Raw genomic sequence first — 19,578 nt, forward strand, 5'->3', positions numbered from 1 at the left:
CTGACACTGTATATAATCCATTGTACCTCATCTACAATGAATCAGACCCCTCAGTGTATGTCATTCAGTTCGCAGGTTAGTTTTATAGAGTCAAAGTTGCTGCTTTTGGCATGTAAATAAGAACAAAAATAACATATTGCTGAACTTTTATCTATTTTTTGATTCTATAATAATTACAAGAGAACTCAGTAGCCCTGTTGGAAAACCACTTGTGTCATGGTATAATACATAATAGCTTGATAAAAGACACTTCAAACAAATTGAGCCACAAGTGATCTCATTTGTGGAGAGGTGTGTGTGTGTGTGTGTGTGTGTGTGTGGTTTTGTGTGGTGGTGGTGGTGTGGTTCACGGGTGAGCGTACAGTATCAAGTGAGGGCCATGTGATCGCGTGATCATGGATTCATGGATTACTGACGCCTACACACACGCTAATTCTATTCTGTTCGCAGGGCTTCTTAAGGCTCGGTGTAGTTTGAGATATTCGTTTATATTGAGCATCTGGGAGCAGGAAAGCTGAGTGATGGTATTTGAGAGTTTGATTGAAGGTCTGAAGGTCCGTGAAAGTCAGGGATGCTCAAATATTAATGCCTAGTTTAGGGGAGAAACACAGACAACGGATCCGTTTCTCTTTATTAGCAGCTTCAATAAAGGTGCATTAGGGTGAAATCTAACTCTAAATAGCCCTCCTGAGGGCAAGCAATGCTGCAGTGTAGTGAAACAGATAGAGCCTTTACCTTCTCCAGCTTGGTGAGCAGCTCCTCTGTCTCAGCTTTGCCCTGCTCTTTTGCCTGCGCACACACACATACACATACACACACACACACTTCAGCTTAAAAAAGGTCATGGTGGTGACATCCTTCTAAATCAGCAGAATTCAATTTCTCAGCTGTGAAAAGAGGAAAACCTATAAAGGTTAACACACTTCAAATTAAATAGCATGGCTAAGTTTAGTGCAAAGTTTAAAAAAAAAAAAAAAAAGGGAAAAAACAAAAACAAACAACCAAAAAAACTTTGATTGGTCCTATCCATATGGAGGCATGGCTTAATATTTGAATGAGTAACTATGATTAACATTCAGGTCTGAAACCTACAACCTCAGACTGAGCTAAACACAAAGGTACATAAAGTGGAGATGATCAGGGATATTCAACCCTACAGTCAACCCCTGAATTAGTAGCACCCTTTATGAAAATAAGCAAAAACTGTCTAGATTTAAACAAAGTGCTTGAGGCAAATCAAAACCGTGGTAAATTTAAAACTACATATTTGCATTACTTAAAGAAATGAGTGACTGTCTACATTACATAATTTAAGTCGGGGCTCTGAAAATCTTTGACTCTCTCACAAATAGCCAAAAAAATAGCCAAAATTAGCTAAGAGTTTTATGTAATCTTAAAATTTTTAATGTAACTTCCCTGGGAAAAATAATTGCTGCAATTTTGCTTCTGCTTTTCTTAGCGTCTTTACCTCTCTATTTGTCTTGTCCACACACACCCCCACACCCCCACAGACACACACCCACACACCTACCTTCTGGATTCTCTGCTGGTAGTCTGCAGCCTTCCTCTTGAGCTCTTCGCTGGTCTGGCGCGAGTCTCTCAGCTCGGCTTCGTACAGATCGCTGCGTCGCCGGGCAGCAGACAGATCCTCCTCCAGCTGCCGGATGGTCACTTGCATCTCCTCCAGCTGAGCGTGGTACTCCTGCATTTGATAAACAAAGACAATCAAACGGTATAGCTATGGCATTTGATATGTTACAATAAAAGAAAAGACAAATTCTGAGCTTTCACCGTAACGGAAGTGGAATGTGTTAATCTGTTATAAGGTGAAAGGATTAGCATAACTGCATTGTAGGACGTGTGACAAAGTCACTGTGCTCCCATTAAGAAAGGGGCATTCATTCATATAAGGCCTGGGTATGGGTAATCACAAAAGCCTTCGAGCCTGAGGTCTTCATGCAGAGCATGGACATGAAGCAAAGAATCAGTGGAGATGTTAGAGTAAGCTCAAGCAGGCCAAAATTAATTGTTCCCCTTTTTGAGTGATAAAAGAAGAGATAAAATTGCCTGCTGATGTGAAGGAGCCGGGTTAATGAAAGTAAGAGGGAGTCAGGTGCATCATGGCATGCAGTCAACAGTGAATAATCACATCATTTGGATCAACATGTGCAGTCCTGTGAGTCCTTTAATGCAGTTAGGATTTACAGTAAAATAAGAATATCTGCAGTATTTTTGAACAATTGCTAGCTCCTACAAATGTTGCAGAGTTTGGCTGATTTTTTTTTTTTTTGTTAATTTCTCTGATCACAGACTCACAAAATCCTGGAAGGACTGACAAACGTAATACATTTCATGGTAGTGTGACACTTCCGTGCTATAACTGGAGAAAACTGAGTCACTCCATCTGCTATGCGATACGCCTTGGGCTGAGGAGTGAGCTGGTTGACAATGGTTTAACAGCTCACTATACAGTATAAAGTATATATATTACAAATAGGATCAAGATTTTTGATTAATTTTCCCACCCTATCTTTAAAAGGGTGAGAAAATTAATCCAGGCTTTATAAATAAGAGAGGAAAAAAAAATGATGGACCACCATCATCCAACCAATCAGAACACATGAGCATCTCATCCATCCTATTCATAAAAGCTTTCTCAGTCTTACTCTATGCATTTGCCTGGAGTCAACAGCCAGTGGTTCAGTGCTGGGGGTTTAAATAGTCAGAACCAATCAGCAAGAAGGCATAAAAATATTTCTACTTTCTGGTGAGGTGCAAAGTGTTTCTAAGTGTCAGCAGCCTCTGTGAGACCATGGTTTGATCTGCATGTCATGTGGATTTATTTTAGTTATGAGTGTTGAAAAAGATGATAGAGAGAGAGAGGAAAAAAGTGTTGGGGATTAAATGGAAGCATAAGCAAAATAAGACAATGATGAAAAGAAAAGAAATAGTACAGGAAAAGTAAAGAGCTAAGTGACAGTTCCATAGAGCAGAAGAATGCTGGTTAAGAGATTGAGACAGAAGGATCGGAAGAGGAGTAGCGAGAGTCTCATCGACAACATGTGGCAAATCAATCAAGCTGCTAATCCCCTTTCCAACTGAGACTCCCTACAGCCAGACATGACCCTCACCACAGCACGAGTGTCTGACAGATTGAAGGAAAGAAGGAGCAGGAGACATGGAAAGACAACTGATAGACAGACAGAGAAAAGACAACATTAATAGCTGATCATAATCAAGAAAGAAGATGGACAGCAACTATAGAAGAAGAAAGACCAAACATCAGTCAGAAGCACAGCAGAACTGTGCTAATCTAGCATAGGACACAGACAAATGTCAGGGTCGCCAACAACAATGCAGAAATCCATCCAAAGCACATAACCAACTGATAGAAAATCCACCCTCAGTATTGTTCCTTCAGGCTTACCTCTGGTATATTACCTCCTAAAACACAACTCCCTGCACTCTCATCTGTCTCAGTTCTGCCAGGCCTGACAGCTCCCAGCAAGAGTCACACGTCTTAACATCAGTATTTCTAATTACAGCCACACATTGTGCTTCACACATTGTTAGTGTTACTGCTAAGGATATGAGCACAGCGCAAGAAGAAGCAAATGTACATCCATATCTCTCTGTGTGTGCGTGTGCACGCGCACGCACGTGCATGCGCAGCTAACCTTCCACCCACGAGTCACAATAGTCTTATAGTCTTAGTGAAAGAGAGTTAGGGGTCTGATAACAACAGGGTAAACAAGGAAAATAAAGCTTCTTAATACTTCCTCTATTAAAAAACTCATTGTTAGTTCAGTCACAATGAAAATTAAAACTTTTGTGTATATGCATTATTAAAAAAAAACATATACATTTAGACCCTAGAAGACTAAATGGATAAATAAAAAGCGTGTCTACTTTAAAAACTATGTGGAGTGACTGAGGAGCCAGGACAGACAAAACCACACTCCTTAAAAGTTACATATATATGACTTGGAACATCGTATTGTCATCAACAGCATATGGGGAGACTTCAGATTGGTCAAACAGTGTTCAGCAATGAGCTCATTCTATTAATAATATGTTTTCATTTGGCCACAACACATGGTCTTGGTACAGTATAATAGTGTTTGATTGAATATTTTATGGTTATAGTATAGTACAATATAGTAAAACCTTGCATTAGGGTGCTGAACAGAATTCTGCCACTGCCCGAACCCTCTTAATCACTAATCGCGCCCGTTCCCGTGGAGATGAAGCTCGCCCCTGCATTTGCGTATATGAGCATGCAGACAGAAATGAGTCATTCTGCTGTTTCCCCTTCTCCCAAACCACCTCCTCCTCCTCTCTCTTTTCTTTGTTCATCATTTCCTGCACCAAATCAGAACAAAATCTCCTTCTTCAGCCAACACATCCACTTCTACTCATTTATTTTCTCAATTACAACAAGTATTATTATATTATAGTAGTATATTGAGAGTCTGTTTACCTTCATTTAAACATCTTTGTCTGCTTCATAAGTTCATGATATTAAATTGGAAAGAGACTGAACAAAAGTACCCAATTTCGCCCCCCAATTTCGTGTTTAGTCCAGAGGTGTCCATAAGTGAGTAAATAGCTATACTGCAGCACTGTGTGTGTTGAATGTCAACCAAAAGTTGAAGGTCTCACTGAGTCTGCTGCTGAATCAGCTCTGCTCCATTGATTATATGTGTGTTTGTTTGTGTGTGTGTGTGTGTGCGTGTGTGTGTATTATACAAAGAATGAAAAAGAAAAAGAGAAAGAGAAGGTGGGAGTAAGATGTACAGACAGAAAGAAAGTGAGATAGAGACTAAGAGCCAGATAGAAAGAGTGAGCAAGATGGATAGAGACAGAGGTTTTAATAGACATTTAAAAACAGAGAAAATCAGAGACGGCACGGAAGAAAATGATACGGAGAGCGAGACACAGTGAAACACAGTGATAGTGAATACAATTGTGCTAAATGTGATAAATTGTCCTTTATTGATACAATTTATGTGTACAAATGAAGGGTAAGCATGTATTAAATATGTATATTTTATATGTCTATTAAATATGTATCCCATCATGCAGTTCAGGATAATACACTGTATATTAACAATGCATCATAAAGCAGGTAAATAAACACTGAATATTTATAGCACTGTAAATGCCTTGTATAACATTTTTCTGTCTGGAATTGATAGAAAGAAATGCTGTACAGGAGTGAGACTAGCACTGTTACACTGTCTAAAGAAACTACAGATACCACAAAAGCCATTGTTACTCTTGTTACTGATTATATGGATTAAGACTTCAAGCAGTTTAATGCTAAATGTTTAAAGGGTGACAAAGGTGAAATACTCATGCGTCAATAACTCGATGCCGATGAACTGGTTAACAGAGAAGATTCATCAAACAAACGCGATGTTAAACAACACACTTTTTCCTATGTTGGACTTAACAATGGTATTGTGTGAGTTAAAGTGAGACTGATTGTTTTATATGGCACTTTAGTAATTCTAATTCATGTCCAGGCTAGTTTTTAAATATTAGAGAAAGAACACTCAAAGAAGGATATCTGGCAAACTACAGTTAAGCCCAATATAATGATTCTTCTGGTGTAATTTAAATAGTGTAGGTGTTAGGTTTTGTGTTTATTGTATTAAATGAGGATGCGTAATGCTCTATAGTGAGACTGTGTTCTAAAGTGTAATGATGTGTGAGGATTTGTTCTAATGTGTAATGAGAATGTGTGAGTAGGTGATGTAATGTGTAATGAGGATGTGTGAGAATGTGATCTAATGTGTAATGAGGATGTGTGAGTAGGTGATGTAATGTGTAATGAGGATGTGTAAGAATGTGATCTAATGTGTAATGAGGATGTGTAAGAATGTGATCTAATGTGTAATGAGGATGTGTGAGAATGTGATCTAATGTGTAATGAGGATGTGTGAGTAGGTGATGTAATGTGTAATGAGGATGTGTTTTAATGTGCAATGAAGATGAGGATGTGGTCTAATGTGTAATGAGGATGTGTTCTAATGTGTAATGAGGATGAGTATGTGTGAGAATGTGATCTAAATGTGTAATGAGGATGTGTAAGAATGTGATCTAATGTGTAATGAGGATGTGTTTTAATGTGTAATGAAGATGAGGATGTGATCTAATATGTAATGAGGATGTGTTCTAATGTGTAATGAGGATGTGATCTAATGTGTAATGAGTATGTGTTCTAATGTGCAATGAAGATGAGGATGTGATGTAATGTGTAATGAGGATGTGTGAGAATGTGATGTAATGTGTAATGAGGATGTGTGAGAATGTGATGTAATGTGTAATGAAGATGTGTTTTAATGTGTAATGATGAGATGAGGATGTGATCTAATATGTAATGAGGATGTGATCTAATGTGTAATGAGGATGTGTGAGAATGTGTAATGAGGATGTGTGAGAATGTGTAACGAGGATAAGGATGTGTGAGGATGTGATCTAATGTGTAATGAGGATGAGGATGTGTTCTAATGTGTAATGAGGATGTGTGAGTATGTGATGTAATGTGTAATAAGGATGTGTTCTAATGTGCAATGAAAATGAGGATGTGATCTAATGTGTAATAAGAATGAGGATGTGTGAGGATGTAATCTAATGTGTAATGAGGATGTGTTCTAATGAGTAATGAGGATGTGAGAGAATGTGATCTAATGTTTAATGAGGATGTGTTCTAATGTGTAATAAGAATGAGGATGTGTTCTAATGCATAATGAGGAATGTGTATGAATGAGTATGTATGAGGCTACAAGCTGAGGTTGTGTGATAACTTGTAATGGCAATGTGTAAGGCTGAATGGTGAGAAGGTTTAATGAGCACATGAGGCTTCCTGATTGAGGCTGTGTAATAATATTGTGTAATAAATGTTTGAAATACTTCACCTGTTCTTTAATCTCCTGCAGCTTGTTGCTCTGCTCTCGAATGTCATGGAGCAGCTGCAGAGCCTTGTCGTCCTCCTGAGAAACCTCGACACGAGCCTGCTCCAAGCTGCGCTTAAGACTCTACACACACACACACAAATAGGCAATTACAATGAATAGGAAAACTCTTGCACAGTGATACATAGGCTGATACACAGATACTGTAGTAACTCATCCTAAAAACACCTTTCTTATGGACAGATAAATGAAGGCAGCATATCTATTGATGTGCACTAGCCACATTTGCAATTCAGTGACTGATAACCTTATAGATTAAGAAAGCAAGATCTACAGCACCTTTACAAAGTTCAGGAACAACCTGCAGCTAAAGAAAAAGCCGTTTGGACTGATAAATGCAGATGGCGACAAACTAAACAAAAACCTTGAACGAATAAGTAGAGAAGCCCTGGAAGCCTCCAGACACATGTACTATATGATACAATTAAGCAATTAACATCCTATCATGCTCTGTGGTATGTATACAAATGCTGAGCAGTGCCGGTTGACCTTGATTTTACATCAGTAAAAGGAAAATATAAGTAACGTCAGTACCATTGGGAATTGTGGTTGAAAGCACAAATTTAATGACCGTGATGCTTGTGAATTACTGTGACATGCAAAGATAAATGCATATTTGAGAGTTCAGTGATGCAACACTTATCTACAGAGACGGGGGAAAATAGATGTGATGAGACATCCATTATCTAAAAAAAAAAAAAAAAAAAACCCTGAATGATTGTTCCTTACATTGAGGTGGCTATACATCTGCTATATTATGCTGTAAGATAATTTTGCTGGCTTCCACTCTTTTAGAAGAAGTTTCTGGCTCCATCCAAAGGTTGTAAGCACTCACTGATCTGATGGTCTGATGAGTACAAAAGTGATGCAAGCATATGCTATGGCCTTCAGAATAAACAAACCTCAGCATAACTAAACAATTGTAGGTGGTTTTGGAGAGGTGTGTTAGACTGCATGACCACAATCACAATACATCACAAAATGCATGTCCATGACTGCTGACAAACACCATTTTTGACTAGGCCTAGACACGAAGTATAACATTTGCCATCAGATGTAATAATCAGACTGCAGTCTGCCTAACTTATGTCACATTTCCATATAATTGCAGGCTAATCAGGATTTAATCAAGACACAAGATAGATGAACCGAACAAGTGCAAATAGAAATGCTTATCCAGATGATAATGCTCCAAATACTCATTTAACACACAATGTAAAAAAAAAATAATTTAAAAAAATATACATGAGTAATATTGAATATATTACAAGTGGTCCCAGGGTCACTGTCTCATTTGAAAAATGTTAACACAGCAACCACTGTTTCAAAGACTACAAGTGTAGTCTACAAGTGTAGGAACTTTTCTTTCCTAATTCTATACCTACACATTTACATGTAGTTCAATGCAAGAGCACTCACGCTGCATTCTGTGATATAGGTGGCGAGGTCCTGCTCCAGGATGCTCCTCTGTGTCTCGGAAGCCTTGAGCTCCACATCCTTCTGCTGGAGCACTGACTCCAGGTCGGTCATCTTACGCTGGAAGCGTGAGATCTCCTGCTCCATCTGGGCCGCCACAAACACAAGAACCAGATCTAAATGCATTTTACAGCGTCGCTCCAGCCACAAGGACACATGATACGTGCATATGTTCAAATCCATGCTTGCCTATGGACTGAAACAACAGACTTAAATGCGTTTTATAGGACAGATAACAATACGAACACATTTATTAAGCCATACTATACAACAGTGCAGCTGAATTCTCAAATCTGATCGGCTCTTTATCTATAACAGCAGCTCTGACAATAGTCCAAGACATTATTTAAGTAACCTCAAGTTTATATTCATTTCTTAGTTCTAATATATTATTGTTTCTATAGACACCTGTATGGTACATGCTTAACATAATCCGAAGATAATATAATAAGTAAATAAAAAAATATTTTTAAAACGTGCTGTTTAAGGAAATTTAAAAAAAAGAAGCATAATAGTTGATATGTTGAAACTGTCTGGAGATCTTCATTTTTCAATTATGGTAGAAGTCTCCAGTGTCAGTTGCTCAGTCAGCCAAAAAAACAAAAAGAAAAAGAAATACAAAATAATAGGAGGCTTGAGTAGGTATGACAAGAAGTGATAAGAAGAAACAACTTGGGAATGTTCCAAAGCTTTAAGTGCAACGAAAACTGTTGACTAATCGCTGTGGTATAAGAGAAATACAGCATTTGTTTGACTGTATATTTATAATCACACCCTCCAGTGTCACCCATAGGAGGATGAGGTTCCCCTTTGAGTCTGGTTCCTCTCAAGGTTTCTTCCTTACCAATTTAAGGGAGTTTTTCCTTGCCACTGCTGCCTGAATCACCTCAGACTTGCTCATTGGGGATAAATACATACATACTGTGAACTATATATATCTTGAATTTTTATTATATTAATTATTTTTACTTCTCCTTATGTTTACCTTCTGCTCTATGTTTAGCATCACTGACTATATGCCTATGCTCTGTTGTGTTTTATTCCTTTTAAAGAGGAGTTTTTAGTGCCTAATTTGGTTGTGTGGTTTTGTCTACAACCACCTACAAGAGCATTAGACAGATCAGACATTGACATCATATAAGGAGGTCTGGGGGGGCAGTCGGTTTTTCCGGTTCATCCCGAAGGTGTTCAGTGGGTTTGGGGGTCAGTGTTCTGTGCAGGACACCTGAGCTCTTCCACTCCAACCTTGACAAAGCAGGTCTTCATGGATCTCACTTTGTATTGGAACAGTTTTAGGGCTCATAGTTTCAGTAAAATTAGTCTGCGCTGCTACAGCATACAAAGACATTCTATACAATTGACTTCTTTTAACTTAGAGAAGAATCACATACAGGAGTGATGGTCAGTTGCCCATAAATCTTCGACCATATGTTGTCAGGTCAGGTGCTAATATGCAGTTCCACACTCAACATACCGTACACGAGCGCAAACAAATACTGAACGAGGATGCACACAACACACTGAGCTTTAAACTGCACTGTGAAAAACAAAAAAACAATCAATTAACAAACTACTAATAAAGTGGAACTTCAGAATAACTGAACTACTAAAATGAAGAAGGTTAGAAATCTCGTGCGAGCGTTTAACCGTACGGTAATTACAAAGAGGATTATCATGCAAAGCGCATGGGTAAAAGCCTTCCTCATTTTAACTGCATACTCACTCGTAGACTGAGCTCCTTATAAAATAAAATGGATGACAGCAAAATGAGATTTACGCAAAAGTAACTGTGTTCATACCACCAGTCACTGAAGTGCAAGCCTACCTTGTGACATTTGTCTTGGGTGTCTTGAAGTTCTTTGCTTTTGAGTTGCAGTTTTTTTTCCATGGAGTTGGACTTGGCAGGAGAGTTGAGGCCTGCCGCCACTGATCTAAGAGGCATAAGATAAGAGATGCACGGATGAAAGGTTACCATAAGGAGACAAACAATATTAGTCTCAGATTCAGCATGATGATATGTATAATAAGACACAAGTCTCCAAACACACACACACAAAAAAAAAACTTTCAGCTTTTGAGCTCACTCCAAATGCATTATTTATCGAAGCACAAAATGGAATCATTTTAATTGCCATTCCTAAATGAGGATAAGGCCACATGAGTCTGATGTCACTTTGTACACATTACAGACTTGTTAAACAGTTGGGGATAATGCCGAAAGTGTATCGGTCTAAGCCGGAGATAATCCTGATTACAATAAACAGACTGAGGATTCATTTGATTGTATGAGTCAAGTGCTGATTGCTGATCTTTAGTTAAACAGCAAACAGATTTTAAGTTTATCACAATATGTGCAACCTTTATTTAATGTAGATATGACTGGTAGAGACATATTGAGGATAAAACCACAAAATCAGTCACATGGAAAGCGAGCCAATCTCAAGATACCATCCTTAGAGTAAGCCTTGATTATCTCCAAGTCTTCATAATCAGTGATCATTTCTACTCACAAATCTCATTTCTTATAGTTCTACAAATGCACATTTTATTTTTTTTTATACATTTGTTTAATTGTCCAATTACTGAGCCCTAATTTAAATATTTTTCCAATGACGACAGGCTCGAAGCCCACAGCTAAAACTAAAGACCACACAAAACTTTGCCAAATTGTTTCAGATAAAATGAGCTAAATAAAGCTAATAAAGCTCTTCTTAAAAAGATGTCATCTAACACCATGTTCTAACACTAAAGAGACAGGTTGTATTGTGTTAAAATAAACCCAAAGTGCCGTAATGCTGGAACGTTTTGTTCATTTCTGCTCGTGTTTATAAAGGGGGCCAATAATTATGTATTTAATTCTAAGAGAAAAGAGGACAGAATTTACGTGAGGGTTGGACGCTTTAGGAGGGTACATTTCTATGACACAGATACAAGAAGTTATAATCATTTTATTCCACGTGTATCAGAGAGAATATAAACAAACGAAACCTGACTATTAATGCAAGTCGATTCCTTACAGCCCCAGAAGAGTATTAATTCCTGCAGACATAATTACCAAACCTGTTCCTCTGCAGGAGGCTTAAATAACTGAAACGCTGAGTCAGACTTCGCCTGGAGCACTTCGGCACTTGCGTGTTTAAAGTGTAGATTTTACAGACTGGATATTTGGAGGTTTAAGATTCTGAGTTGGGTTTGAACAGATTTAAACCTTTTTGGAATCAGAGCATGTTTGAACAGCATGATGATCAGCAGACTGTTTTGCAGGAAATTCGGCTTCCTGTCTGCTCTGTAAAAAGGCTGAATGCTGCAGGCCGTTAAAACGCATCCTGGGTGCTCAGCAGAACAGAGACGCAGCCTGTGTTTAAAGCCGGTGTAAAAGTGCATCTGCACCATTTTCTGATAGGAATGAATGATAATGCTAGCTTACCGATCTCTAAGGGGACACAATAGTAGCTGAAATAACAGCCATGAATATTAGGGCCCAAGCACCCAAACGTAACTATTCTTCATCATCATCATCATCATCATCATCATCCCTATGAAAGCCCTTAGAGTGTTTCATACTTTTTATTTATTTATCTTAGTCTCACTACCTACACAGTAATTTTGTTATAGATACATGCTACATAAATTTGCGCAAATAACTCCATAGCAAAATGTCACAGAAATGCAAATCTATTTCTTCCTCGTTGTTGAAAACCACTGCGCTGACAGACCACACACAGAATAGGAAGAAGAAAAACAAAACAAAACAAATATTTACTAGCACTGCTGCACAATGTTTAGTCACATATCATTCCTATAACCCCAGTGCTTACATCTAACAAAGCTAAATCATCCATAACAATATCGACAGATGGACGGAAATATCGGCGTCGGCTCAGGCAGCTTCGTTTCTGCAGCTGTCAGATATGTGTCAGAACCACTTCAGGCTGTTGTGGATGTGGAGAGAACTGAGCCCACGAGCATCATGTTATCACTTAAACCACGCAATTTGGCACCTATGAGATAAGAAGGGCACAGACAGAGTCAATTCCTTTTTTAAAACACTTAACATGGATCCATGCTGAGAAGCATTATATCACTGTCGAGGTCTATTACACACACACACACACAGCCCTTTATCAGGTCCTAATGTATATAGTTGCGAAAGAAGCCCACATTAGTTATTTAATTGAACCCAATCCAGGATTGTTTGCTCATGTGTTTGTCTAAAACAGCTGCTGAATCTGATGGGCAGGTGTGATCTGCTCACCCTGTTTGCCCCACGTTACCTCCTGGCTCCTCTTATTAGTCATGCTGCCATGGCTAGACCTGCCAGCTTACAATCTGATCACAAGGCACATCCTTTAAGCCACAGTATGATCAGAGCATGCTTAATAATCCGATCTTTCTCTGCGTCAAGCTGAACATGAACTCCTGCCGCCCGATATGAAGCCAGCACCAGTTAATGACACACTTTCACTGTTATGGTTAATTACGCCTGCCTGGTTCATCCTGATGCTCCGTTCTCTGTTATACTTGTTCTTTCAACTAAAGCTTCCAGATCTTGTGATGTACCTTCTGCATTTGTAGGGAAATTCATACTCTCTTGTTTATTTGAAACCTATATATAATATAATAAAATAATCCTAGCTCAAGGGGGCATGGTGGCTTAGTGGTTAGCACGTTCGCCTCACACCTCCAGGGTCGGGGTTCGATTCCCGCCTCCACCTTGTGTGTGTGGAGTTTGCATGTTCTCCCCGTGCCTCGGGGGTTTCCTCCGGGTACTCCGGTTTCCTCCCCCGGTCCAAAGACATGCATGGTAGGTTGATTGGCATCTCTGGAAAATTGTCCGTAGTGTGTGATTGCGTGAGTGAATGAGTGTGTGTGTGTGTGCCCTGTGATGGGTTGGCACTCCGTCCAGGGTGTATCCTGCCTTGATGCCCAATGACGCCTGAGATAGGCACAGGCTCCCTGTGACCCGAGGTAGTTCGGATAAGCGGTAGAAGATGAATGAATGATAATCCTAGCTCATGGGGTCAACTATTAAACTTAATCGGCTTGAACTTGCTGATTACTAATGCAGAACCTTCAACACTTATCCACCATTCTTTACGGATTCAATCCATTTTAAAAAACCCTCATCTATCAGGCTCGATGGCTCACGAGAACACAGGATGCCAATTAAAATTCTGGGTTTCAAATGAAAAATCACTGCTTTGCTTCATGCCTATACAACTACGTGTTTTCTTTACGCGTTTGGATCCGTCCCTGATTGTACCATTTTCACATGGTTTTCAGGTTGCGAGCACAGCTTTTAATAGTGAATATGAGAGTTCAAAAACATGCTCTGTTTGATGGATACCCTTCATCACGCACAACTAACCATCCAGTTATCTGCCTGTCACAAAAACACAGCCAAACCCCAAGTGCACTTGATGTCTTGACTAAAAAAAAAAGTGCTCAAGAAATGACAGTAACGTGTTGCCTAAAACATCAGAGCAGACGTTTCCTCAAACATAACATCTGCCGGCCTTGATTTGTGGAAGAGTCTAATGACATTTGAACAAGCTCTAAAAATATAATCTGAAATATCCGTCTGGCAGCTATTACCAACAGAGCAGGTCTGAGGATTAATACACGAAGCGTGAAAAGATAAAGAGAAACCAAAATACTAAATGAGCCCTAAAAGGAAGAGGAAAAAAAAAAAAGTTCTTGACATTTAAATGCAAGGAGAATGGGTAAAAGAAAGTTTAAGAGAGATAATGAGGGAGGAAATGAAAGAACCCTGAAACCCGGAGAGACAGGAAAGAGAAATTTAAATAGAAAATACATAGTAACTGAAGTGTTATAGAGATGGACATTATGCAGTGAAATATCTGAGCAAACAAACCAAGCAGCAGAAGCTCATAAGAATTCATGGTTCGCCCTCATGACTGACAGCTAGCCAACAGAGAGCAGCACCCTCGGGCAAAGGACATGTTATAGCAATCACCGGGTCGAGACGCAGATGCAAACACACAGAGAAAGACGATTTTCAGGTTACAGTTTTATTCCCATTATTGCATCTTGATTTTTGCTGTCATTAGTGTATTATTTATTAATTATCTGTACACCTACTCATTCATGTAATAATCTAATCAGACAATCATGTAGAAGAAGTGTAACGTACCACTGATCTAGAGGGATTCTGACATACAGCAGTTTTTAATTTACTTAGAATGGTACAATAAAGAAAAAACATCCAGTGAGCAGCAGTTGTATGGACAGAGACACATTTGTTGTGAAAGAGGTCGAAGGAGAATTGCCAGAAAGGTTTGACTGACAGAAACTTTGACAACCACTCTGTACAATTGTGTTGAGCAGAAATGGATCTCAGAATGGGCTACAACAGCAGAAAGAACCAAGCCAAGAACAGGAAGCTGAGCTTAATGAGCATAGGCTCGTCCAAACTAAACAGATGAAGACTGGAAAAATATAGACAAGTGGGATGAATTTAGTACTACGAATTTGTACTTAGAATAGAAATCAGTACTGCTCTACACTGGCTAGCTCTCAGTCATGAATACCGAGCTGCCGCCGCTTGGTTTGTTTACTTAGATATTTTTAAAAGTATTAGTATAATGCTCCTAACAAAGTGCTCAGTGATGTTGTACATCATATGTCATATCTTAATATTATTAACATACTAATAATGTAAGCATGTTGAACTTAATCCCTAATCTTTTCTTTTGTATCCTTTGAATGAAAATCGTTCATGGAATCCTGTGCGTTAATCACCTAGTGGTGAGTAAACAAGAAAATCCTGCATGTTTGCCAGGGAGCTACTGGGAAAAAGGTCTGTTGCTGGCCATGTCACACAAATTGGCTCTGCTGAAGTAAGAGTATATATAGGTTACATCACTCGACATACCAACCTTAGCAGATTAGAGTCTACTGGAAATCCAACGTTACATCCCAAGTCCATGTAAGTGCATGTAATCATGCAGAATCATGAAGAGTATTGCAATGCATCAAAGAATTGATTAGTTCTCCCTCCCATCGGTGGTACATGATAGCGCTGACAGAAGCAGACACAGCGCCCAACTGCAGAGGAATCATCATCATCATCATTTTTAAATGCTCCACGCAATCTGCTCCTTTGAACACTCCACTCGTATGTGCTTAGAAACATGAGATAAAAGGAGCAATAAATAACCCAGACAGCAACAGCAAGTTTTGCTGGCTTTGTCATTACAGCCATTATCTCAACGGTTTTCAAAATGTGTCAGAAATGTTGTTAGTCAGAGTTCCAGTTCAACAGACGGCAGCAGACACGGCTCGTCGAACACAAAGACAGAGATATTTTTGAGTCCAGTTAAAGAGATGCATTATATTTTGAGATCTCTGGGAGATTTTTTGTATCTCTCGGTAGAATGGCAATGTAAGACACTTGAAGCAGCTTAACATCATTTACATTAGACAATTAGTGCCTAATGCTGTGAGAGATGGACAGAGAGAAAGAAAGAGAGAGACAGAGGCAGAGAAAGAGAGAGAGAAAGATAGTGAGTCCCATTGTGCACTGCATACGTTTGTCAGATAGCAGCAGTTAAAACACAATTTAAAAGCACTCCAGTTAGTGAGAACAGCTGCTAGTGCTTTACATTTGGTACTTCTGTGAAACCAAGGAAAGAATACTTTAGAATGAGTAGAATCTTTCCTCTGAAGGACAGTCCGACATAACTTCTGATGTTGACTAAATATAGTGCAATTAACACAGTTTTTTCACTTTGGTCAAAGCAGACCAGTAAAATTCTCGATTCTAATCTAGAAGATTAAATGGGATTCGTCCATTTTGGGGTAGGCCATAGCTCAAACACCTCCGCCTGCCAAAACAGGAATACCCTCTGTGACAGTTCCCTCTCATAAAGGTGGTAGGCGTTAAGGCTATGATACCGTAGCAGCAGACAGTACATCAGACCATTCAACATATCTCTGTCTTGTTGCAATGGCTGACTCATATGGATAGTTTTCTATGTTGCTTCACATACTGTCCCGAAGGTTACAGTGATCCTGCACCACTAGCATACAATACATTTTTACCAACACCTGATATGCCATCTTGAAAATGCACATTTAAAGGAAGTAACCGCAGCCATAGTTGTGGCTGAAATTTTTGCTTCCTTAGCTCCTGGTCACAGATAGCTGTGGCGTCTTCAATATTCAAACTTGCTATCTCCAGATTTACCTGAAGTTTACCAGAAAAGTGTTGTTTACAGACCAACAAAAAAGCTAGTGTAAGCTTAAGCAATATTTATCTAATGGGACCACCCACTAGTGCAGGTCCAGAGGGTTCAGAATGTCCTCCAAGTAGAGTAAGATTATGGAAGATGTTCAGTTTCAGCTGAAATATTTCAATAGTGTTATTGTCATAGTCATGTCCCTTCCAGGCTGCTAGGTCACAGCAGGAGATACTTGAGCACCAATGTCCACCATTTCAACACAGCGATGCCAACTGGTGCTGCCCTTTGGGGACACTGCAACAACAATCTATCAAAACTTTCAATCTATCAAGTCTTTGTGTTATTGGCACTGGCAGCACTTAAAGACGTGTGAAAGCCTGTTTGAGTGTTGGTAGCTAAATAAATGAGCACACGGTCTAAGCATTTATCAGATTATTTGTGAATCTGCATCTTTGTGAATCTGCAGTGCTAGATTTTTTTTTTCTCTCTTTGAAAAACAACTCCCTTCCTATCTCACCTTATAGAGAGGGAAATAAATAGCCCATAATTAATTTGATTATCAACGTTCTGCGTTTGGTCTCAGAGCGTAATTACAGGCTACACATTTCAAATGGAAGCAGGAAATAATATTAACAACAACAACAACAACAACAACAACAATAGCAGCAGGAGCAGAATATTATTTATAAGCACCTTTCATAGTGTTCAAAGATATGAGGCTGTGCGCTCATTCAGCCACCTGCACATTAGTAAGGTCGGGAACTTATGTCAGGTGAAATGGCCTGTGATGTTGGCCTGTGTAGGTCATTCCAGTCTTGGCAAACCAGATCAAAAAATCGAAGTTCATAACCTGATGATGCCAGAGCCATCCATGTTCATGATCTAAGAGTGTAAAACTGTCAGTGGGAGGGATGGAAACATCTTTCCCAGTCAGTCACAGTAACACTAACCCGGTGTGAATGTGTATGCAGAAAAAGGCTAATAGCACTTTTCTCCCAGTGCGTTATGCTGGTTGGCTTGGCGTAATTGGTTTTGAAGGAAAGAAGTGTTAGCATTTACCCTCCCTGGTTGGTGGTGTTCATATGATAGAGGACATCTGGCTGTGACCAAATTGGAGAAGAAAAAAAAATAACTGAAAAGGCTGAATGAATGTGAATTTGCTGAATGAATGTCTATCCAGGAGGCCATTCATATCCATCTTTAGCATTCTCCAGCTATTAATCAGAGTTTCAGAAATACTTCCTGCTGACTCTACGCATTATCATTCCTTGGCTCTATATCAGGCAAAAGGTCCTCCCACACACACACACACAAACACACACACACACACACGGACATCCTCCTCTCTAGACACGATTCACACTCTAGAAACACCCCCACACCATGAGATCCTTTGTGATCTATTCGTTTACTTCGGATTATCATATCTATAACCAAAAAATGACACCATTAGAATAAGCTAATGCACAAAGCTACACAAGTACAAAAGAACTCTCACTAAAGCAAACAAGAGTTTTGATTTCAGCAGTGATAAATGCAGCTGGATCAATAAAATATGACATACTTTGACTAAGCAGCAGCTTCCGACTGAACCCAAGAAGAGATCACACCTACAATTTTAATTAATTTGGTCAAACGTCTTGAGCCGTTCAACATCTCAGTTTTATTGATGAGTCTTTATAAAAAATTCTCTCTCTCTAAACATTGGAGAGTAATAACAAAAATAAAGAAATAAAAAAACCCAGCTTTGAATGCCAGAACGTAGGGGGTTAGTGTTACATGTAACGTTTTTGGAAGGTTAAATAGGGAATTATAATAATGACTTTGTTGACTATTTATGAACACCACTAATCTGCAAAACAATGTCTGTTCAAAACATGTATATAATCAAATGTGTCCACCCATAAATGACTAATATCAAATTGAAAAATATATTTAAATACAAACTCTGTTCAACCCACGCAGACAAAAATCATTTGGCTTGTCAGGATGGGGTTGGAGGATGTAGTATTGTATTATAGTATTGTAGGGAATTGGGCTTAGGCTTGATTAATACAGAATAACTCACAGTCCAATGGTTTTCCAAAACGACTGCTTCCTTAGTGATTTTTACACTGCAGTAAGTCTCTAAATCAAACAAGGATGTCTGAAATATTCCTGAAAAAGTTCAAGAGAGATAGACTTCTGTTAGCTGTTAGCTACATGAAGGTTGTATCTCTGGTTTGAAACAAAAAAATTGCTCGTAGAAAACATGGTAAGATTATTTTGCCAGTGCATTCAGGTCACTTCCTGCAACCCAAAGGAAAAACCTGCTAGACACACACTGGGCAGTCTTAGTCTCAACGGTTTAACACGTCTCACACTTGTTATAAGATTGGCTGCTAACAAGAGACAAACATTCCTCGGCAAGATGCAAGTGACTGAGTCAGTGTCTCTTCTATTTTCAGCTTGGCTTCGAGAACATACCAGTGTTCAATTTGTTTACCCTGTGGATTTGGACATAGATTAGAGCTTTAACTACAAACTTAGACATTGTTTTCGAACACAAACTAGCCTGCAACAATGGCAGTTCTTACGCTGCAAACATAGGCATAAACTCACAAGTTGGTCATTAAAAAAGTGTCACTAAAATGGCTACAGCAGGGACCAACTAAGCTAAAACGCCAATTAGAGATGGCAGCAAGCGTGGAGGAATCCAACCATTACCAAGGAGCAAAGAGCCTGTTGCGAAAATAAATTGAGCAACATTACGATTTGAAATAATTTCATTTACATCAACAGCATTTGGAAGATGCCCTTATCCAAAAAAAAAAAACAAAACAAAACTTACAAACGCTTCTTTCGCTAACAATGCTACAGCCATGCATTAATTAAACATCCTGTTGTGGGATTTATGATTAGCAATTAACACAGAGATC

At 39.0% G+C, this 19,578-nt stretch overlaps 1 protein-coding gene across 6 annotated transcripts in view; it reads right to left on the reverse strand.

The window, feature by feature from the left end:
- The window catches only part of cita (citron rho-interacting serine/threonine kinase a), a 70,650-nt gene that overhangs the window by 25,456 nt on the left and 25,616 nt on the right, over positions 1-19,578 (reverse strand). For all 6 annotated transcript variants that reach the window (XM_060862765.1, XM_060862764.1, XM_060862762.1 and 3 more), the window contains exons 11-15: positions 10,282-10,387; positions 8,400-8,543; positions 6,924-7,043; positions 1,532-1,702; positions 736-789 (exon numbers count right to left, since the gene is read on the reverse strand). In XM_060862765.1, coding sequence (XP_060718748.1) covers positions 736-789; positions 1,532-1,702; positions 6,924-7,043; positions 8,400-8,543; positions 10,282-10,387 — 595 coding nt within the window. The remainder of the gene's footprint in view (positions 1-735; positions 790-1,531; positions 1,703-6,923; positions 7,044-8,399; positions 8,544-10,281; positions 10,388-19,578) is intronic.

The sequence above is a fragment of the Tachysurus vachellii genome, chromosome 26 (genome assembly GCF_030014155.1).
Source record: "Tachysurus vachellii isolate PV-2020 chromosome 26, HZAU_Pvac_v1, whole genome shotgun sequence".
In the NCBI taxonomy this organism is placed as follows: Eukaryota; Metazoa; Chordata; class Actinopteri; order Siluriformes; family Bagridae; genus Tachysurus; species Tachysurus vachellii.